The sequence below is a fragment of the Xiphophorus couchianus genome, chromosome 14, assembly GCF_001444195.1.
Source record: "Xiphophorus couchianus chromosome 14, X_couchianus-1.0, whole genome shotgun sequence".
NCBI classification, from domain to species: domain Eukaryota; kingdom Metazoa; phylum Chordata; class Actinopteri; order Cyprinodontiformes; family Poeciliidae; genus Xiphophorus; species Xiphophorus couchianus.
This window is the reverse complement of record NC_040241.1, coordinates 16,377,061-16,399,764: the sequence shown is the minus strand read 5'-3', so window position 1 is coordinate 16,399,764 and position 22,704 is coordinate 16,377,061. Positions and strand designations below refer to the sequence as shown.

Genomic DNA, 22,704 nt, shown 5'->3' with positions numbered 1-22,704 from the left:
ATTAATAATAATTGGGAGCTATTAAGCAAAGTCAAACAGCGCAGTTTAACATATAATGACTCAACCTTGGATGATAAACACAAAAGTCGCACAGAGATTAACTGATCCCATCCTCCCGATCACGCTGCGGTGTCATGACCTCCTTCAAGCTGAGAACAATTGGGGACAATCAAGTTTGCCGAGGGTGGCACAATGAGTGTGTGTGTTTGGGTCAGACTATGTTAAAAGCATAAAGCCATGTTAGACAGGACACTTTGATTGTGTTCACAGATTGTGCACACATTTGGCACGCATCGCTGAGACTTAAAACATGCTGTCAGGACAATGACCGATTAGAGACGGCTGAACTGATGCCTCAGGCAACTTGTGCAACATTCATGCTAATTTTTTTTGTTTAATAAAGAAACATGTTTTAGTTAAATATGTTCTCTCGATTAATCCTCATGTCTTTAATAAAGTAAAGGTGCCAAAGACAATTCAGTTGGCTTCTTTTCTTTTTTTTTTTAATCTTTTATTTCAACTACATTGTTTTTTGTTTGATATTACATTTATGGATTCAAGTGAAATTGAGAAATATTTTCCCTCTTTGTAACTTTTGTTTTCCCAGAACATTTGACACATTTTGTTTTTAAGATTCAGACTATAATGTGATGATGCCTTTTAGAAAAATGTGTGATTGAAACTAGTATTATACCCACATTTATACCCACATTTGCCTTGCAAAAGTATTCATACCACTTGGACTTCTCCTAATCACATTCATGTACCTAATGCCATGTAGCTTTAAAAAAAAAAAAAAAAACAATGTTTAAGAACTGCTTTTCTGTTTTCACTCAGCTAAGCTTTTCTGGTATTAACATTTGTCTGATAATCTGAAACATTAAATTGTGGGGGGAAAATCTGTTAATTGCAAATATGTTGCACAAAATTGTAAGTAAAGATCACATACTGTAAAACAAAAAATGCAACAGACAGAAACATATTCAGAATGTAATTTATTCAAATATGAATACCTATATATTTGCTACAATCACAATTTGCAGCGCAATAAATTGGCAACTTTATATAAGACTTATAAACAGAAAAGTAACTGGTAACACGTTCACAAAACAAATGTTCCAGTGTTGAGGTCTGACTTAAAACAAAACAAGGTTTGAACACAAAATATTAAGAAACCTAAAAAGAACAGTTAAAAAAAATTACAAAGGTCCAAACTCCAATCTCCTGTGAGATGCCAAGTAACAGCTGCCTGATGGAAATATTCACGTCTACAACTGAGAGTGATGTAGTGCAAGGCGGTGACTTGTAATGTTAAGCTTGGCAGCCATCATTAAAGTTCAGACATAGGTCCAAATTCATCAGCCAGAATGTAAACGTAATAATACATTTTTTAAAAAAGCGGTCAAAGAAAAATTATGAACAATGTTTATTGCTTCAAAAATCTGAAACCAAATAAGAAAAAGAAAACAACTTATCAAAAAAAAAAATCAAACATACATTTTCCCTTGCATTGCCTCCACAAACACCTAAAAATCATGATAAAAAGTTTTCAAACATCCAAGAGCATGAGCTATAAAGACCGATGAGCAAACATATGAAACCACGCTCATGCAAATTCAAACTGGAAAAAATTCAACACATACCCATAGTGAGGACTTTTTTTTTTTAAATTATCTTCCTTTTAAAATTAAGTCTTCACATTAAAACAGACTGTGTGCTAGCATAAAATTCAGTGCATATTATTGAACCGCTACCATCACAAACTTGGTGAAACATGCATTTAATAAATGCTTGCTGACTACTGCAACATTTTCCCAGATCTTTGGTCGGTGTGGAGTGTACAGTGATGGCAAAAAAACATAAAAAAAATAAAAATAAAAAAAAGTGGCCTGGACAGGCACTCAAAATTACTTGGATAATATAGTATTCTCTCCACACACGATAGGCTTTGTTTACATACAGGTTTTTCAAAGAAACTTGCTCACTCAAAGCTAGTATAACTATGGCATGACCTATTTCTCTAATTAAATCAGTAAAGTCTCCAGCAGTTTCAAACAGATATAACTAAACAATCATAAATAAATTATACAGTGTTACCAGAGCAAACACCACTGCCTAAACTGCAAAAAACATGCATTTGCAACATTTTGATGCTAGCTGTTAGCACGAAAATACAGGGGCATTTAACTGCCAGGGCTAGGATATAAATTCAAGAGCAGTGTCTTGTTAAAGCAAAAAAAAATTACTGTCAAAATGAGATACAAAACTCGTTTTCATATCTCATTATAATGGATAAACTCTCATTTCATCAACTTACAAAAATACATAGCTGACAGGTCACTTCTTAAAAAGGCATAAAGGTTTTCCTCTCACTCTCCATCTTTTCAATATTTTCTCTAAATGAAACGCAAACACCCTACGTCGTTGGAAATGTACTGTTATGACTAGAACATATTTTGGTTTTATTGAGATCAAAAATCTTGTTAAAACATAAAACACATTTTAACAAGCTAAAACAAGAAAGTTTCTCATTACAATAAGATACTGTTCCTGTTTTTAAACAGATGGCCAAGTGTCAGCACAAAATAGTTAGCTAAGTTTAGCACAGAACAATTTATAAACTGTCAGGCCTCAACAGTAAGCTAAATATTCAGAAGGATCTCATACAATGCAAATGTTAGCCAAATGTTAGCTCAGAATTGTTAGCTAAGTGTTAGCAAGAAGAGCAGCTAGCTGTTCGCAAGGCAGTTAGCTGTTTTACAATGCAAATGTTAGCCAAGTGCTAGCATAGAACGGTTAGCTAAGAGTTAGCAAGAAGAACAGTCAGCTTAGTGTGAGAATAGAACAGCAAGCTGTAAGCACTGCACAGTTAGCAAACTGTTGGCACAGAATAGTTAGGTAAGCATTAAGACTGAACAGAAATCTTAGCACATAACGTCTTGTTGTAGAAAACAGTTCTTAATAGGGATAGGATTGTTGATTATCAAGCTACATAGCACCTAAAACAAATTTTAAAAAAGCATAGCATAACAACAATAATTCAACAACAAATTATTGTTGTTATTGTCCAGTGAAACCAAATGGGTTTCACTGGAATAATTTAGATTGAGTGGAGTGGGTTTGTATTCTATAAAATTTAATCATATTGAAGTGAAATGACTTTTGTTGTAAATTGGAACTGAACTGGCAGTCCTTCACTTTTGCTAGAAATAGCCATTTTGTGAATGTCTAGTAACAAAGTGTTGGAAATTGATATTATTTGTATTTTAGACAGCATGTTATGGTTTGCTCTGCCAAGTTGAATTATTTTTTCCTTTATATGCCTGTTTCTAGAAATAAATGTATAGTTCCTGCTTTGTCTATGTACGTTTCCACAACAATCCTAATCTGTGAGCTTCCCTATCAGAAATATAAATATGCACTTATAAATTAAAAACATTCATAAAAAATAGACCTAAGCTACAGGACTCAAACGTCATGTCTCAAAATCCACAGGAAAACTATTTGTACCAATCCTCTGTATTGCAAGTGCTATGGTCAATACAGCAAGTTGTTTTAAAATAACGGATTACCAATGTGGTCAGTATATTTATTCTTTGAATGTGAAAATGACTATATTTCTTCTATCTATTCAGCAGCAAACTGACTTGTTACACTGATTTTACTTACACAGGTGGAAGAAATCAAGTTTCCATAACTGTCAGCAAAGTCAAGGGAAAAATCTAAGTATTAGTGTGATGCTTGTTTTAGATTTTAGAGAAAAAGCAGCAGTCAGGTGCTGTTTTGTAATTGCAACTGATCATCAGCAAGTCTGACCACCTCTATGAAAGCTTACAGGTTTATGTTAAAGTAGCAGTATTATGTCTTTTTCAGGTACATAGTGCCATTTTATAGCACAATAAAGTAAATATGTCAACTTTTGTTGTTATGAAAAATGCTATATACATCAAAAATTACTTAAAATAAATTTGACTTTGCAATTGTACACCTTGAAATTGGGCCCATATCTCTTTAAGAAGTTCCTGCTCTTTCTGACACTCATTACAATGTTTTAAGCAGCACTGTACTGCTAAGTAGTTCATATGATGAGTTCAGCAGACTCATACTTCCACTAGCTGTTTGCTAATTGCTGCTGCCGCTAGTCCGGAGGAGCTGAATAGGGAAATTGCGCGGAAAAGATGTCACTCAGTGAGACTACACGTCTTACATAGCTGAATGGTTGCCGTGGGAGATTCAAGAATTTCTCAAACATGAATGAAAGAATCAAAGTAACCCTCCAGGTATGTTTTTGATTAGGTAATATGATTATCACATGAAGTAAAGCTAAAAAAATACATAATTCTGCCCCTTTAACACAATGAAAAGGACCAAAATCATCAGCAATAATGAAGAAAGAAGCACCTGTTTCAATCAGTCAACCTCAGAAGAATTATAGAGACACTTGCAGATAATTTAAAGCTCCTCACTCTACAGAGATAAAGATTGTTCAGAGTGGAAATCTTTTAAGTCAGTTGACAATTCTCCTGAGTGGACATCCCAGAAAACTTTCAATTTCAGACTGTTCACTCTCAAAGAAATTGACAAAAACAAAACAAGAGCTCAATTGCAGGTTCTCCAACCATCAGTTTGTATGTGAAATGTTAAAAGTTCATTCCCGGAATGGTAAAAATTGTACAAACCACCAAGACATAACTGAGATTAAAGCAGAGATATTTGACCATAACACAGTGCCGTATTGATAAATACGGTGCTGTGTGGACAAATACCCCAATACCATATGACAATCAGAGCAATGATTTGGGCTTGTTTGGTAGCCACAGAACCCTGAACTCCTCTGTATGTCAAAGTTTAATATATCCAACAGTAAAGGTCGGACAGATAGAAAAATTAGCCAATTAGGTAACTAGAATCAATGTGTTGCTATGGTTATTGACCTCAATCTAATTGATATGGTGTAGTGGATGAGCCATAAATAAGAGCTATAATCCTCACTGGACTGATGCTGAGTGATCATTATTACTGCTAATGGTGGTTCTACAAGCTAATAAATTATGCACCGAGTGTACTTAGTTTTTCCCATGACTGTATACGAGATAAGATTTTTTTAATCTTATGACTGTACCTTGAACTCTTCATGACTCAAGGTATCTCTAACAGTATAATTTGACAAATAATATACAGCAAACATCAACTACTGATCAGTGAATATTAAACTCATATTTAACAACAGGATTAACTACAAAAGTCACTATCGAGGAGTGATTATATTAGCTTGATTTTGCGTTAGTGCTCTCAGCAGTCATATGACATCTCTAGATTGAAAGGTATCAACTTTGTTCAGTGGTATTATGCTCCTAAAAATACACACATTGTAGTTAAAACCATAGTAAAACAATCAAAGAAAACATTCATGAATTATTAGAAGATAGTCATACTTCAGACCCTTTTCTAAAATTTGGTAAATACCAAAAACAAAAACAAGGCACAAACTTTATACAAAAATCAAACACTTCTAACAGATTTGTAGTTATTCTGTCTGTAGCTAATTACTAGTGAAGGCTCTTTATGACATAACCTGAGAGATGTCCCACTGCTTCCATCCCAATCATGTAAATAACTATTAAAGGTGGTTTCCAGATGCTATAAATAGCAGTCACAGTGTTCAAAACTTTTTAACACAATTCCAAAATAGTGTTTGTGACCCTGTTCCTGGAGAGAAACTGAATAAAACCAAGCAAAAACCAAAACAAAACATAAGTATCTGCTGCCCAGCAAGAGGGCGGTGAAGGTGTGCAGACAGATTTGTTTCAGGAGTATGTGGAGTGTTTAACTGTAGCAACTTCTACCGAAAGTGCAGGCAGGAAGGGGAATGTAGAGCCACAGAGCTACATGTGGCTGCGGTAGTGGTGGCCGGCGTGGAGAGGCTGTCTGCTGCGCAGCGGGAGGAGCCACAGAAGTTTCCAGCGAGTGCCACAAACCTCAGCGAGCGCCCACTGCCACGTTCTTTTTGTGCCATATCTAAGCAGAAAAATACCTTAATCACCTTAAAGCATTTGGAAATTTTGTTTTACGTATACAGCTAAGTGGCTGCTTTTGAGAAAATTAGCTCCCTGCCCAGGGCGGCACGGCATGAATATTTGTTAAAAACAAAAAGCGCAAATAGCGATGTGTGAGCTGTGACCCAAAATCTATTTTCTATAACATGTTCAAAAGGCATAAGCTCCCTTGCTGTGTTGATCACAATTTATGACTGTCGTAGACCACAGCCGGTTTAGATCAAAAGGGTGATCTGAACCCAAACAGAATCTGAAACCTATCTGAAAATCTGAAAGTTATATGCTTGATGGTCAGCCTTGGGCTTCTGTGTTTTTTTTTTTAAAATAAACTCACAATATAAACAGCATAGAGAAAACTAAACAGGAATAACACATCTTTATTTATATATACAATATATTGTGCAATCTACTTAAAGCTGTGTTTGGAAGTCTCCCATTCTGTGTTACATTCACATTACATAGTCAGCTACTCTGCTGTAAAACAAGATAAGCCTATTTGTACTAATTTTACAAAAAATATATAAACACAGTGAGGATTTCCCTCTGAAATCTTGCTAAGCCCAGTGGTAAGGGCACAATGGCAGTCATTCAGCAGCCTATACAGTTTCTGAGTTTAAAAAAAAAGATTTAAAATATCACTAAGTAATTATGTGTTAATGGAAGACATTATTAACAATACCTAAACACAAACTATAAAAGCCACAAAACACCTGAAACATATAAACAAACAATGCTTAGCCTATTGGGGGTACAAGTAAAGCCTGGTGGCCCGCCAGGCTTATAATGCACAGAGGGAAAACCTGACAGTGTTCTTTAGCTGGTTTTTAATCATATTTAATGTTTATGTATTTATATTTAATATCTGTACAGTGTGAGCATGGGAAACTGAAGTCAAACTTCTTGTTTATGCACATAAACTTGACCTATCCTGATAACACAGGGCTGAAGAATCCTAAACATTCACATTGGCAAAACTTCAATTTATTTGTTTCAATATTTTCTCTTGAACAAATAAAATTTAATAAAAATCAACATTCATTTTCTTAACACAACCTTTATTGTAAAAAGCATAAAATCCCCAAAGCTTTTACCTTTTTTAACTACAAAGCCAACTTAAACTTGGATGAGTCCTAAAATATAGATGCTATATACTGTAGGTGCTTTAAAGCACGTTTTTTGATTTATAAAACCATTTACTCTATGAATGTACATATGATATGAACTCCTGGAGCTTGATATGTGCCTACATATTGAGGTTTAAAACAAACAGAAGAAACAATAATATAGAACCTGATGATTTGAATGATATTCATGTTGTTGAATGGAACCTCTTTTTATTTGCATGAATTTCAAGCTGCAGCCATCCATTAGATAAGAAAAACAGACTCACGTTTCACTGGAGAACTCAGACATTTTCTCAATAGTAGTCATATCCTGCAAAAAATAACAAAAGAAATCATATATGATTATTTATTCCACTGTATCACAAAAAAGTAGCAACCTTGTGTTTTTAAATGTGGGTGGTTGGTTGATCTTTGATGACCTCTGGATATTAATATTTTTAAAATGATAGCAGCACAAACATTTGACACCAATCTTGTTTGATTTAAAGAGGGTGGGGGACCAACTTCACTCAGGTCATTTTGGTGCTCTTCATAAGCCCTTAAATATAAATAGATAATATAAATTATATATTTAAATTATAAATAATATTATTTATTCTTTGCTGAAGCTAATGACAGTTTGTAAAACTTCTAATTAAATTATAATCCATAATTTTCTGTTTCTGTGAGGAGCGTGGCCGATTTCTCTTTGCCACCCTTCTCTTTGCCAATAGGAAAGATGTGAAAAAATGTAATTCAGGTAAAGCAGAAAATGGCGACCACTTTCATAAATTTGTCTGTATTTTCAGTAGGATCAAAAATTAAAGCAACTGAAGCAACTGGAGCAGTGAAGAACACAGCTGGACAAGTATACAAGGAAGTTAATATTCAATCAAAACCTCAAAGGCAAACAAGGTCATGCTGGGGTCACCAAGTCAATATGTACACACCTTCACTAGGATGCCATTAATATTGCAGGCTGCTGTATGTAGACTAATTTAATAACAGGAAAAGGCAACATCAGAGCAGCAGCAGTTTAATGTCCTTAAAGTACTCACTGAGAGGACGCCAGCCATCTGCGAGTAAAACAAGTTCGACATGCCACCGAACATGACAACGCCCATGAGCGCTGAAACTCGCAGCAGAGCCAGTTCATGACGTGTCGTAAACTTTTCCTGAAAGGTGAAAAAAAAAACAAAAAAAAACTGTAAATACAATAAACAACTCCAGATTTTCTGTTTTTCTTTCTTGAAGCTGTGTTTGATTATACTTTATGCACAAGTTAAAGCTATTTCTAGATATTGGCAAAAATGCAAACACATTAATTCACCTGGTCTAGTCTTGTCAGGGGCTGGAAATAATAGTACTGGCAAAAGTCCAGCACCAGTGTGAATAAGCTGAGGACCTGAGTGTAAAAACACAGCTGCAGGAAGAGCCAGTGGTTGTCTTCTCCCACGCAGTTATTGATCCTGCAAGACAGGAAACGGGAGTAAGGGTTTGAACTTTTCTGAACGTCAGGATGGATGTATTCCTGGACGACATCATCAGAGAGGAGACAGTGAGGCTGGTCGGCACCCTGGCACCTCAAGAACAAAAAAAAGTTTCAAGTTTCAAGAATCAGCTCTCCTTTAATGTGTGAAGTTGTGCTTCTGATTTTCGCCAATACACAAGAGAAAAATTTGAAAGTAATGCACAAAAAGAATCCACAAAAATACAAAACTGAGGCGACTTTAATATACATGCAGAACGGATACAGGAAATGAACAGATCCAATTTGAAAGGAACTGGAACCTTTAAACTGGCTGTCACAGGGTCTGAGAGGGATCACTTATGGAGCTGCACGAGAACAGGCAGTTGACGTGGGCATGCTCTTTGTCAGCAGGAACAGGGAAGCTGATAACAGTTAGTGGGAAGATGGATGTAGCTGTGGCTCTGCAACACACACATGATCAGTATCCATTGATAATACGGCCAATCGAAAGTTCAATAACTTCACTGAACTTCCAATCCAGAATCACAAAGCATTTTGGGAGATGTAAGAGGAAAGGCTTTAGGCTATTAATCTACTAACTCAGGGGGTCCAAAGTCAGTTTTTGAGGGCCGGCATCCTGCGTGTTTTAGTTCTCTCCCTGGTTTAATGTACCTGGATAAATGATGGCTCATTATAGGCCCTAGGAGAACACTGACATGCTGAAAAGGTTGTTACTACCACCAGGGAAAAAACTAAAACATGCAGGATGCCGGCCCTCAAGGACCGACTTTGGGCACCCCTGTACTAACTCATTCACTCTTTCGTTACCTAGCAACAACCTGTTGAGGAACTTGTGCAGCAGCAATTTCAGGTTTCGCCACCGCACCTCAACTGTTTAAAAATAATAAACAGCAGCAAAGAGTGAAGGGAGAAAGTGAGTACAACAGCTGGAGAGGAGAATGTGGGTAAAGCATTAAAACAATAATATTGTTTTAAATATCATTACAGATATTTTTAAAAAAAACTAATGAAAAATTATCAACTGATAGGAAACACTTATACTGTGATAGGTTTTTCAGCCATATCATCCAGCTCTAAGCTAAATATAAGATAATACTTAAAGAAATCTGTTTGAGGATGGAAAAGGTGGAGGTTCAGGGGTTAGATCAAATTATATCCATTAATTAGAATGGGGGCTGCACAGTGGCGCAGTAGGTAGCACTGTTGCCTTGCAGCAGGTCCTGGGTTTGATTCCCAGCCCAGGGTCTTTCTGCACAAAGTTTGCATGTTCTGTGTATACGTGGGTTCTCTCCGGGTTCTCCGGCTTCTTCCCACAGTCCAAAACCATGACTGTCAGGTCTTTCTAAATTCTCCCTAGGTGTGAGTGTGTGTGATTGTTTGTCCCATCTGTCTCTGTGTTGTCCTGACAGACTGGTGACCTGTCCAGGGTGACCCCACCTCTCGCCCAGAACGTTAGCTGGAGATGGGCACCAGCATCTCCCAACTCCACCAGGGACAAAGGTGTTAGAAAATGGATGGATGGATAGTTAGAATGGTCCAATTAAGGTTGAGAATCTGTAGAAAGCTGACAGCCTCAATCCTAGTTGAAATTGAGTTATTTTGCGAAGAAGATTGAGCAACAATCTCAGTTTGCTGCTAGGCAGAGGTGGTAGAGATGTACTATAGAGGACCTACAGCCGTAAGTGAAAACATGATTCCACACAGTGTTGACTCAGAAGTTGCTAAACATAGTTTTCAGATTTTTACTTGTGAAATAATAAAATACATGCAAGAAAGTTCAAGATGGTGTGAATACTTTTGCGAAGACTATTTCAGTCAGTAAATACACAAGGTAGATTACTGAAACCCTTACTGCTATTCAACATGTCAAACAAAGTCAAGCGAGCACTTGGGAATAAATGAGATCAGAGTAACCGTATATGCTCACCAGGGGCAGTGGTGGTCCATCCTGCGCACACAGTGGCCACAGCGGCTGCAGTGGTGCGACCTTTTCGGTCTCATCAAGTTGCACTTATTGCACAACTCCCACTGTTCTCTTTCTGTGAGACAATTACATCTATAGTTTAGAGCTGCAAATACTTCATGATAGACTAAAAGAGACACAAAAAGAAAGGCTTTCCGTACCAGAGTGAGGTATATGTGGATCCACAGGAAGACGTCCGGGATCTGCGGTGGAAGCTCTGAACAGGGCCATCACACATAGAGCCGATGCTAGGTAATAACCTGTGGATACATGTAGACGTGAGGCTTAATGAGCCAGAGCCATTCACTGGACCGCTACTGAAATCCTCAGGAGAAACAGCGACACTCACAAACAACTAAGGCCCAGGGGATGTGCCCTTCGTCATAGTGTGGGAGCAGCACCAGTTTGGGAACGAAGAACGTGTTGTAGAGCCAGATCCCAAACACCACGCTGATGCAGAGCCAGCCCATCGGATCCACTACGAAATGAAGGCGAAGCTTCATTTCTGCTGTTGCTCCCGCTCAATGGATCCCCACTGCCTCTGGAAACTAATCCAAACCAAGTTTCCCTGAGATTATATTTAATACCGCAATAGATTAGACCGAGATGACTTCCTCTAGTTCCTAAAGGTGCTTCGTTTCCTCTTAGAAAGGCTTCTTTGGTGAAAGTTTTAGGCTTATAAATACTCGAAAAGTGTTTAAACCGATTTCACCGACCCGCCCAGCCATCCTGTGGGCTTTCTGGCTCATTGTCACCTTTGGTTGCCATGTAGGACGTTTCAGCGATGTCCTATCCTATCTGCATTGTTTGTTACAAGAAATGCTTGAGCCTCCTTCTGTTTTGTGCTTCACTTCATTTCACTTGTAGCTGAAACTATTTGTCCATGTTGACCATAAAAAGTTAATCGTTCACTATTAGTTGTCCTTAGATACAAGTATGTGCATGGTTGTTTGTCCTGCATGTCATGGACTGGTGGCTCATCCAGTGTGCACCCTGCCTCTCAACCAATGACCACTAGAAATGCATTGATATTTATCGACATACTCACAAAAAAAAAAAAAAAAAAAAAAAAAAAAAAAAAATAGTGGAGAAAATAGTAAAATACTACTTCTAATACTAAAATAACACTTCCAACAATAAAAAAAAACACAATTTGTTTTTATGGCGTTTTCAACATCATAACTGGAAATAATTGGAAGATATATTGCCTAAAATTTTTCTGTTACACTTGAGGCAATAGAAGGAGGCAAAAATAAAAATATACGCTGTGATTTAAAAAAATATTGTATTTATCACAACCTCGATTTTTAACCTGTTACGTTTGACATCAATCTTTTAACAGCAGATACTATAACACCTGTATGAGCGTCAGAATCAACAATCTTGTGTCCAGTCTCCTGAATTTTCAATTAATAAATTCATTATAAATAAATGGCAGATGTCAACTAAAACAGAGATTTGGGGATACCACGGACACATTTACAAACGAATCTCATCTTATCTTTTCAGGTAAGAGGATAAAACCACAGCAGAAGCCCATAATGTGTAAGCAGTGAGTTAAATCTACAAATGCTGGATTTTTAACCGAGAAGTAGTTACGGTAAGCTTCCTCCATCTCCATTCATACTGATAACACCTGACACCGTGATGGGCTTGGCTCCATTCAACCCCAACAATGTTAGCTAACAGCTGGGCCCAGCGGAATTACACTCAGCTATGACGATGTAAAAATAAACTATTAAACCCCTGAAGTGTCAGTGATGATATTATTATATGCTTGAAAACACGACTTACTTTTTTCTTTGCTTTAACGTTGCCCTGCGGAGTGCATGTAGCAACCCAGCGGCTACTTCCTCATCCGACTCTGTGTGGGCTGGACAAATCCTGGTTACCTGCAATAACAGTACTGTTTCCGGTTGAGTCGCGGTTAGGAAATTAAAGGCATGGACGCCGTTTTTAAAACTCACCCATGTGAATTTAAAAGGGAAGATATTGTTTTTGGCAAATTGATTCGATTCAGTTCAATTCAAAAATACCCAAGCATTGTTGTAACTCATCATCCATCTTTAAAGAGTTGTTGTGGATTGTGATGCTGTGGACAGGAAGTAGTTCCATTAGCAGTCAATCTTGCAATGAATCTGAAGAAGCCTCTAACTGAAGACTGTTTTCTAAGACATGCTAGCAACGTAATATCCAAGCAGGAGACGCTATTCCACATTAATATGTCCTGGATGACATCTTTAGGTTGTTGGGAAGCAATGCTAAGCTATTTCCTTTTAAATCTATGTCTGGCATAATTAACAAGACATGCGGGGATACACTGCGGTTTGGGATATGATTCTTGCCTATTATGATCAAAGGAAGAGATGGTTTCAGCTTCCTCCTTGTCTCTCTCCTCCTTGGTTCTGCTCTGCAGCCATGAAGCCTCTTTTTCAAGTCCTCGGGGAGTTGAGGTCGTAAAGTTCAAGTATTATTTTAGCTTTTGATATGCTAATCAGCTGCTCCCAGTTTAAAAACATAATATGTTTTTTCCATGTTTACATATCATAGAAACAAAGCTAAGAGAGCTATGCTTCAACCAAAAATACAAAATGAGAACCAACATAACAGAACTACTCCAACATGCTGCAACTATGAACTGGTTGCAGTTGATTAGCATCACAAAAACTGATATACTGCCTGAACCTGGACCCCAAAACTCCAAGAACTTGAAAAGGAGGCTTCAAGGATACAAAGCAGGACCAAGGAGAAAACTCAAACCATCTCTTACATTGATTATGATGGGCAAAAATCATATCTCAAACCCCAATGTCTCTCTGCCCAGCTTTAACCATAGCCCAGGGGTCTCAAACTCAAGTCCTCGAGGGCCGCAGTCCTACAGTTTTTAGATGTGCCACAGATACAAAACATTGGAATGAAATGGCTTAATTACCTCCTCCATGTGTAGATCAATTCTCCCAGCCTTGCTAATGACCTAATTATTCTATTCAGGTGTGGTGCAGCAGAGGCACATCTAAAAGTTGCAGGACTGCAGCCCTCAAGGACTGGAGTTTGAGACCCCTGATTATAGCCAGACAGAGATTTAAGAAGTACAGGGAAATGTAAATGAGGTGGATTGTTGTCATTCAGACCATATTACTTTGGTATATTGTCTCTGCTACTCGGATATTGAGCTGTTCATATGTCATGATAGTCATAAGACATATAGGTCTTTCGTCAGAGGCTTCTTCAGAATCGTTGCATGAATGACTGCTACTGGAGATCCTTCCTGCCCCTAGCATCACCATCCACGACTCGAAGATACTTGGATGCTATGAGTTACTACAACATGGATATCCCTTTAACACAAATAAAGTGTATTTGAATTGAATTGCGATCAAATTATCAAATAAAACAAACAGAATAGTCATTTTATTTTGAAAGACCGAGTCGTTTGGGTGACACAGTTCCCTTTCCGGAAATCAGAAGCGGCGGATGTTGACAGCGACACCGCTTAGCTTTAACACTGGTGTCATAGTTTCACTTTGTTGTTGTCGTTGTCAAAAACATGGCATCATCTAACTCGTTCAAACTCAGATGCTCCATCCCGGGCCACGAGATGGACGTGAGGGGACTGGCGACCGCCATTTTTCCAGAGGGAGCTTTCGTGTCCGTGTCCAGAGACCGAACCGGAAGAGTTTGGGTACCGAACTCCAGGTAGCTAGCATTAGCATTTAACCTCCTGCTTGCTAACTATGCTGCCAAGTTAACACTTTACGCCCCCTAACAAGTCATTTTAGGACAAAGGAATGCATCGAGACTTAAAAATGGCATTTAGAAGAAAACTTCCTCTCATAAGCATCCATGTTATCATCTTCTTTGTTCAGTAACGGTTAGCCAGGAAGCTAACATTCGCTGAAATTAGCTTTGTCATTCATTCCGCTGCACCTGTCTGTGGTCGGGGTAATGCCGGAGAAGTTCGGCGTTTCAGTGGATGATCCCGAGTCTGAATAGTAGCTAATGGCAGATTTATAAAACTGACTTAAGTCGCCTGTTTTGGTCCATGAACATGCATTATTCTGGAGAGAGGAAAGATGGTGAATGTCATTTGGACTAATTCCCCCCGAAAGCTGTGTTAATAAAATAATAAGAATATAATTGTGTTGGGTTCCGAACAACTTAAGAAATTTGTCCTAAAATTGGTTTTTATGTCTTGGCATACGAACAAAAATAGTCATCATCTAATATTCATGTAATGACAAATACATGGTTATAAAGAGTTAAAGTATGTACGTATCTACAGGTATCGGCATAATGCCTCTAAAAGTAACTTTTCAATTTATCCGGCCTAGATATAGGATAGGCTTTCAAAGATATTGTTAATGTAGAAAGTTAAAGACTCAGATGAATGCCTGTGCGTTTTACTTAAGTTTAATAGCGTTGGTTTAACATTTCAGGCGTTGTAACTGATGAAAATGCAGGACCTTGCAAAAATAATACCGGAACTCTTTTGTGAAAGATTTGAAACATGGTTTGTGGCTTTTTTCTGATGCACTTAAATAAAATCGAGGGGCACCAAATGTTTTCCTATCTTACCTAATTAGAAAATGGAATCCGCCTGTGTGTCACTTAAATCTAGCTGTTCTGTGAAGGCCTCAGAGGTCTGATAGAGGGCATTTCTAAACAACCATCTTGAAGACCAAGGAATACAGCAGATAGCCAGGGATAACGTTGTGAATATTGTAAAGAAATGTGAGAACCAGCTTATGTATTCATCCATGGGTAATCCCTTAGATAACTACTTGCTTACAAAATGAAGATGTATTATATTTATGTGACAAATATTTTAGCGATTATTAGTTCTACAATCTGATTTATTTACAAATTATGTCTTTTTTTGTCACTTTCCTCTCAACAGCCCAGATATAGGATTCTCTGAGATGCATTGCCTGTCTGGACACTCAAATTTTGTGTCTTGCGTATGCGTCATTGCACCCAATGAAACGTACCCCCGAGGGCTGATTGCCACTGGTGGGAATGATAACAACATTTGTATTTTTACTCTGGACCGGCCGCAGCCCCTCTACACCCTGGAAGGTCACAAAAATACAGGTGCGTTTTCACTCATTTGTTTGCATCAAGAACGTTGACAATGAGTGTTGACTTCAAGTTTGTAATATACTTTTTGTTTTTTTTTCAGTTTGCACTTTGTCCTCTGGGAAATTTGGAACGCTTTTGAGTGGCTCCTGGGACACGACGGCCAAAGTCTGGCTCAACGAGAAGTGCATGATGACTTTGCAGGTATGCAAAGGTTTTGCTTTTTTTCCAAGTTTCGTTTTTCATTGAAGCACTGAAAACTCAGGCATTCATTGAAAATATTCAGAAAAACTGAATTGATTAAAGCTGATTTAGTGCTAAAAGAGATATTTTATATCCTTCGAGCAAATGTGTTATTTTTAATTTCCTTTTGATTTGAATATTTTAAACTCTCCTATCTCTGATTAAGTCCTAATTATCATTGAGTGGCAGATCAGTTTTATCTGATCGAGCTGTTCAATATTTTTGTATTATTACATTAGATGACCTGAAAACAGCCTGTTGAAGGTTTGCTTTGAAAGTGAAAGATTATCAGATTGCTGGCTGATCTCTCTACAGGGACACACTGCAGCTGTGTGGACAGTGATCATCCTACCTGAACAAGGCCTCATGCTTTCAGGATCAGCAGATAAGACCATAAAGCTTTGGAAGGCTGGCCGATGTGAGCAAACGTTTACAGGTGAATCTTTTATCGAGCCATCTTCATCTTTCTTTTACTAGAAAGATGCATTGTATATTTTTTTCTTTTTATTTCACCTCAGAAGCATAGCTGAACATGAAGTTATATTAATAATTAAATTTTATTAAGTAATTAGTGCCGCAGCTTTTTAATTTTCCAAATTTTTGTCTGTAAATGAAACATTTCCGAATTATTCTCAGGTTAATTTTCATTTTTTCTTTTGTTCGTGAGGACACAAATTTGGCTTTGCTACTGAATCCATTGTGGGGTTTTTTTAATAGCAAGTTAAATGTTAAGAACATAAAGCGTTTGTAACACTAACTTTCCAAACTGTTCCAGCTGAACCAAATAATGATAATGTTAGATAATCAAGGTTGAAATTGGGAATGTAGTTGATAAATCATTTTAAAAATGAAGGTTTTCAGAAAGCAACTTTTCTATTACGGGATATCACCAAACAATTTGAACTGCTGTTTTTTTGTAAGTAAATTTTATTTTAAATATGCTTAAACGTGACGCGTGAAACTACATTAATGAAAAGCACCACATATTAAAACGATTCCAAGTGATTATGTTCGATGAGATGTTGTCTGAAAGACTGAAATTGCTTATTATTGCTTATTCATTTCTTGCATATTTTGTCAGGTTACAAACACAAAATTCAGTGTATTTTATTTTAATCATGTAATACAACAACACAAACTGGTGCTTAACTGTGAAGTGGAATAAAACTGAATAGTTGGGCGTGTGCATTGTGGGAGTGTAATGCTTATCAAAGCTTATGTGTTTCACTTTAGGACATGAGGACTGTGTAAGGGGACTGGCAGTCATCAGCAACACAGAGTTCTTATCCTGCAGCAATGACAAAAGTGTCCGAAGGTGGCAGGTGACTGGCGAATGCATACAGGTCTACTACAGTCACACCAACTACATCTACAGCCTTGCTGTCTTCCCCAATAGTCAAGGTTTGTTTACTATATCCATGTTTCCAAGATTTGGACCCATTCACGTGCAAACGTGATAGCCTGAATTATCATCTCAAATTGAGATTGTTTGGACTAAATTGGATTGTAAAAAGCTATGGTATACTAGGCGATTGCTTCATTTATTCTAATCAAGTATGTGGCAACAGTAAAGAGAACCAACTTTTTTTTAAGAGGACCACACCTCCATCAGAACCAGGCTCAGAATGAGAGATGGTCTGTCTCGACTAATGCCTGGTTCACACAGCAAGATAATTATTTAGATTTTTCATCCGTTTCTCATTTCTGATAAGGATGCTCCGATTGTCACAATGTCTCTAAAGATAATTTTTTGAGATGTTTCTGCTATGTGTGGTGTGGTAAAAAATTATCTGGTGTGAGAGTTCCCATCTGACATCCGAATGTTTGTGAGTGAAATTTGTCAGTGTAGTATCTGCCGTGTGGCTTTACACAAACCTGTTACACCTATGATTTTATTTATTTTTATCTGTGGGGACTCAGGTTTTGAAAATCCATTCAAAAACTTTAAATCTTGCGATGTGAACACAAAGAACATAATGCAGTAATTCTGGATGAGGAATACTTTCTATGGGGGGGGGAACTAAAAAAGAACAGACCAAGTTATTGACATTAAATATGTTGTCTGTTGCTCTGTCCAGAGAAGTGAAGCAGAGAAAACAGAAGCACAAAGCCAGGAGCACTTACTATGAAAATATGTCTTCTATCTGACACTAAATCTAATGCTGATGTGGTTTCGTCTCAGATTTTATAAGCACAGGAGAGGACAGATCGTTAAGGATATGGAGGCAAGGGGAGTGCTGCCAGACCATCCGTTTCCCGGCCCAGTCAGTCTGGTGCTGCTGTGTTCTACCCAATGGCGACATTGCTGTTGGTGCCAGGTAATGTTAATGGTGGCATCCAATCCACTCTGAATGTTTTTTTTTTTTAATACTTGCTCTTCTGTTTTATTTTCTGAAATGCTTCCTCTTTGTCCACAGCGATGGCATTATTCGCATTTTTACGGAAGCTGAGGACCGCATGGCGAGCGCCGAAGATCTACAGGCCTTTGAGGACGAGCTCTCCAAAGCCACCATAGACCCGAAGACGGGGGATCTTGGAGACATCAAACTGGAAGACCTTCCTGGAAGAGAACACCTAAACGAGCCCGGTAGGAATATTTTTATCAGATGGCATCGGTGCATATTTTTTTTACCCATGTTAGATTAACATTAAATCTATTACAGGGAATCGCGACGGGCAGACGCGTTTGATCAAAGACGAACAGAAGGTGGAGGCGTACCAGTGGAGCGTCAGCGATGGCCGCTGGGTGAAAATCGGGGACGTGGTCGGCGGCTCCAACCAACAGACCTCTAAGAGCGTTGTGTACGAAGGAAAGGTAAGACGACAAGCTGAGCGCTGTGGAGAAGAACGCTGCACCAGAGCTCTGACTGACAAGTCGCTTTCTGGCCTCAGGAGTATGACTACGTCTTCACCATCGACGTGAACGAGGAAGGGCCGTCCATGAAGCTGCCTTACAACGTGACCGACGACCCCTGGCTGGTGGCGCACAACTTCCTGCAGAAAAATGACCTCAGCCCCATGTTCCTCGACCAAGTTGCTAATTTCATTATCGAGAACACTAAAGGACACGTGGTGGGTCCTGCTCAGATCGGTGGTGGCGATCCTTTCACAGGTGAGGCAGAACTGGATCTCAACTTCTGTGTCCCAGATTGAGAGTTTTATGTCTGATTTTGGACTTGTTAGCCAATTCCATTTTGTCTTCAATAACTACAAAATAGTACGAAATAAGCGCCATGTTGTTTTTCTTTTTTCTCCTGTCCTAAATTGTGCATTTCTTACATTAGAAGCATAGGTGACATCAAAAAACAGCTTTACAATTATTATAAAACAGAGACAAAACCATCATGGATCAGCCTTTTAGAAAGGGGACAACAATCTTTGTGTTTTCTCTAGAGAATGTAGATCTTTGCTTTTCCTATAAGTCAGGGTGTTTAAAGTGTGGCCCCCAAACTGCAGTTCAAGAATGATACAAATTGAACCTGGTGGCTGATGCAAAAGAAAACTTTTTATTTGTGATTGGGGAAAAATTATTTAAAGATATTTTTATATGTAATGGAAAATGTTAAGTACAACACAAAGTGTTTGTCTTTTTATGACTAAGCTTAAATAATACATACAACCACGTCTATCTACAGACTTTGCTACACCCAAATCGGCTCTTGGTTAATTTATTAAACGTGGCTAAATATAGCAAGTGTTTTGAAAGAAAAGTTTTGGAAAAAAACAAAAACAAAATGAAACAACTTTATTGGCCTGATTTTAATTGTATTTTCTTCCCCTACAAGAACTTTTGACACAACGATTTTGGCACACTTGACCCAAAGTTTGGACACCCCTGCTCTAAGCAGAGGTTGTTCTAGACCAGGGGTGTCAAACTCCAGTCCTCGAGGGCCGATGTCCTGCAACTTTTAGATGTGCCTCTGCTGCACCACACCTGAATAGAATAATTAGGTCATTAGCAAGACTCTGGAGAACTGATCTACACAAAGAGGAGGTAATTAAGCCATTTTGTACCTGTGGCACATCTAAGAACTGCAGGACAGCGGCCCTCGAGGACTGGAGTTTGACACCTGTGTTCTAGACCATGGTCTGTCATTTTGACTGATGTGGCCAAAAGAGTAGGCTACACACAGTTTTATACATCCTACATAAAACTTTTCATTTTAGGAAATGACACCCTGAATCTATTCTGGTCTTTCACATGAGGCCCATTGTACTCTACATGTTCACCTTCATGACTGAAATCTTACCTTTTAAATCGTTTGTGTATTTTTGTGGCAGGAGGATCTCGATATGTTCCTGGCTTATCTAACGACGACTCCGGCTTCGCCGCAGATCCTTTCACAGGTCTGGGCTGCTGGGCTTTTTCACATTATGAGCGTTATTGGTGAATATGGTTCCACTGCCTTATTTGTTCTTCTCACAGGCGCTGGGCGTTACATCCCAGGGTCAAGTTCCAACGGCAGCGCTCCTTCAGGTGTGGCAGATCCATTTACTGGTGAGTTACTCCCTGGATCGACCATCTGGAAGATGAGAAACAAGGGAGCTAAGGAGGTCATAAACAATAACTAGATGTAAACCTTTTATTTTATATCCAGAAAATCTTTGAGGTTTTCCTTAATTTTAGTTCTTTGGCATAGAATGAATAAACCAAAACCTGCTTTAGTCTTCTACACATCTTCACCTCTGACCTGTCTGATGTGTTTTCTTTGGTTTTCATGATTTTTTTTTTTCTTTACTAACTTTTCTTCTCTAACAAACCTCTGAGACTTTCACAGAACACTCAGATTCATACTGAGATTGAATTGTGAAGTAAATACAATCTTGCAAACTTCTGCAGAAAATTTGCTTTTTTCATAAATGGATTTTATCCAGGGGTTTTAGTGAAAAGGTTGTTGAATTCACACCAAACTTTTCACGCCTTTTATTTGTAAAAGAAGAAAAAAGTTTGTCATTTGTTTCTTGGCTCTGTTACCTTGTTGGAAAAGCTTGCAGACCCATGAGAAACCATGTAGCACAAACTGTTTCATAGCCTCAGTAATCTAAATGTAATTCAGCTTTGGCATAACAGGATAAATCAGAAAACTGCTTTCAGAGTTGGATTTTGCACTTACTGGATCCGACTCTCCGCTCTGCAGGAAAAGGCGCGTACTCCTCAGCAGCCCAGAGACAGTCCTCAACTAACATCTACTTCCCTAAAACTGACGGCGTGACCTTTGAGCAAGCCAATGCCCCTCAGATTATCGGTGAGTTGCCTGAATGCAGATGTGAACATTTTGTCGCTGTTCTTGTTGCCATTTGTCAAGTCAAAACCTAAATTACAGCTGACATTGGTATTTTAAAGTATTCTAAAGTTGGTATTTTAGAAATTTAAACACATTTTTAACTTGCAAGCTAATATTCCTTATGTTTTTGTTTTTGTACAGGTGAAATATTGCATGCACTACTCAGTTTTTAGCTTATTTAATGTTTAACCTGTAATCTTATAAAGGCAGAGAGATGAGTTTCAAGATGAAAATTGACTAAATAAATCTTCAGTCCTGAAAAATCACATTTTGTTTCATAGGAGAAATAATGTCCCTTGATGTTGTTGTTTTGCTGTTTCCAAAGCCAAGCTAAAGGAGCTGAATGAAGGGGCCCCTCGGGAGCACAAGCTCTCTGACGACACCATGGAAAGCCTTGAGCAGCTGCTGCTGGCGGTGTGTGGGGCGAACTCACCTGAACCTCCTCCTACCATTCAGCAGATCAGCCTCCTCTGGAAGGTCTCGCATTGGCCTGAAGGTAAAAAGTCATCTTTTTTTTTTCTAGTTTGTAGGAATTAATTTGAATATTGTTCCCTTTTCATTTATTTTCCATCACAACAAAACAAAAAAACTCTATTCTACTTTGTTTTTCTTTTTTTTTGTGGATTGTAGATATTGTGTTCCCTGTCCTGGACATCTTGAGGCTTGCGGTGCGCCACCCGCAGGTTAACGAGAGCCTCTGCGGCGAGGCAGAAGGCGTCCAGCTGTGCAACCACCTGCTGAGCCTGATGAGGCCTGAGGGTCGCCCCGCCAACCAGCTGCTGGCACTGCGCACCCTGTGCAACAGCTTCAGCGGCAGACACGGCCGAGCTCTCCTCGTGTCGCAGCGCGAAGCCGTGCTGTCGCGTGCCGCCGACCTGGCCGCCGTCTACAACAAGAACATCCACATCGCCCTGGCGACTTTGGTGCTGAACTACGCGGGCTGCTTTCACGTTCAGCCCGACCTGGACGCCAAGGCTCAGTGTCTGTCCGTGGCCAGCAGGGCCCTGGAGACGGTACAGGACAAGGAGGCTATATTTAGGCTGCTTGTTGCCTTGGGAACCACGGTGGCCTCGGACCAGACGGCCCAGGACTTGGCACGCTCCCTGGGCGTCGGCTCTCAGATTTCCAAGTATTCCACAGTGTCGGAGCCGTCGAAGCTGGGCGAGTGTTGCCAGCTGGTTCTAAAAGAACTACAATGATGAGAAGAATTAGAGATAAGAGGAGCGCTACTTTCCGATACTCTGTTCTCCTTATACAGTCTGATTGAGATGGAAACGCTACACTTGTATGGCCTGCAATAAAAAGAGCAAACTTTCTTTATACATTTAGTCTGTGTTTTATTCATACAGCCTGCCATCTGTTTTTATTTATAAAAGAAATATAATGATATATTTTATAAACTTCCAATGTATTGTAAGCCACTTCCATTATCCTGTTACACTTTAACTTTGACCACACATGCAGGAAGTGCAAGGAAAATACTGAT

General features: G+C 38.7%; 2 protein-coding genes across 4 annotated transcripts; one reads left to right on the top strand and one right to left on the bottom strand.

The window, feature by feature from the left end:
• Nucleotides 1–977: 977 nt before the first annotated feature.
• On the bottom strand, nt 978–12,572 carry zdhhc21 (zDHHC palmitoyltransferase 21). 3 transcript variants are annotated; one of them, XM_028038675.1, is made up of 8 exons: nt 12,409–12,572; nt 10,964–11,182; nt 10,776–10,874; nt 10,579–10,690; nt 8,490–8,628; nt 8,218–8,334; nt 7,447–7,490; nt 978–6,018 (listed from the first exon to the last, which is right to left on the bottom strand). In XM_028038675.1, the coding sequence occupies exons 2-8, from the start codon at nt 11,115–11,117 to the stop codon at nt 5,886–5,888; spliced, it is 798 nt and encodes a 265-aa protein (XP_027894476.1). In that variant the 5' UTR covers nt 11,118–11,182; nt 12,409–12,572; the 3' UTR covers nt 978–5,885. The 3 variants fall into 3 exon arrangements, with proteins under 3 accessions (XP_027894476.1, XP_027894475.1, XP_027894477.1); XM_028038674.1 differs by having other exon boundaries at nt 10,964–11,162; nt 12,409–12,519; XM_028038676.1 differs by lacking the exon at nt 978–6,018 and having other exon boundaries at nt 6,414–7,490; nt 10,964–11,162; nt 12,409–12,517.
• A 1,483-nt stretch (nt 12,573–14,055) lies between these two features.
• plaa (phospholipase A2-activating protein) lies at nt 14,056–22,540 on the top strand. Its single transcript, XM_028039238.1, has 14 exons — nt 14,056–14,310; nt 15,512–15,705; nt 15,794–15,894; nt 16,249–16,369; nt 17,167–17,334; nt 18,116–18,251; nt 18,351–18,520; nt 18,597–18,748; nt 18,826–19,045; nt 20,215–20,280; nt 20,360–20,431; nt 21,072–21,179; nt 21,544–21,714; nt 21,849–22,540. The coding sequence occupies exons 1-14, from the start codon at nt 14,162–14,164 to the stop codon at nt 22,415–22,417; spliced, it is 2,397 nt and encodes a 798-aa protein (XP_027895039.1). The 5' UTR covers nt 14,056–14,161; the 3' UTR covers nt 22,418–22,540.
• The last annotated feature ends 164 nt before the right edge of the window (nt 22,541–22,704 follow it).

Excerpts from the sequence above, each read along its gene's own strand:
- zdhhc21 (XM_028038675.1), bottom strand. The coding sequence starts at position 11,117 with ATGAAGCTTCGCCTTCATTTCGTAGTGGATCCGATGGGCTGGCTCTGC. Across the intron at positions 10,691-10,775 it reads TCCACATATACCTCACTCTG|AAAGAGAACAGTGGGAGTTG; the intron begins GTACGGAAAGCC and ends ATTGTCTCACAG. Across the intron at positions 8,335-8,489 it reads CCCTGACAAGACTAGACCAG|GAAAAGTTTACGACACGTCA; the intron begins GTGAATTAATGT and ends TTCACCTTTCAG.
- plaa (XM_028039238.1), top strand. The coding sequence starts at position 14,162 with ATGGCATCATCTAACTCGTTCAAACTCAGATGCTCCATCCCGGGCCAC. Across the intron at positions 16,370-17,166 it reads ATGTGAGCAAACGTTTACAG|GACATGAGGACTGTGTAAGG; the intron begins GTGAATCTTTTA and ends GTTTCACTTTAG. Across the intron at positions 17,335-18,115 it reads TGTCTTCCCCAATAGTCAAG|ATTTTATAAGCACAGGAGAG; the intron begins GTTTGTTTACTA and ends GTTTCGTCTCAG.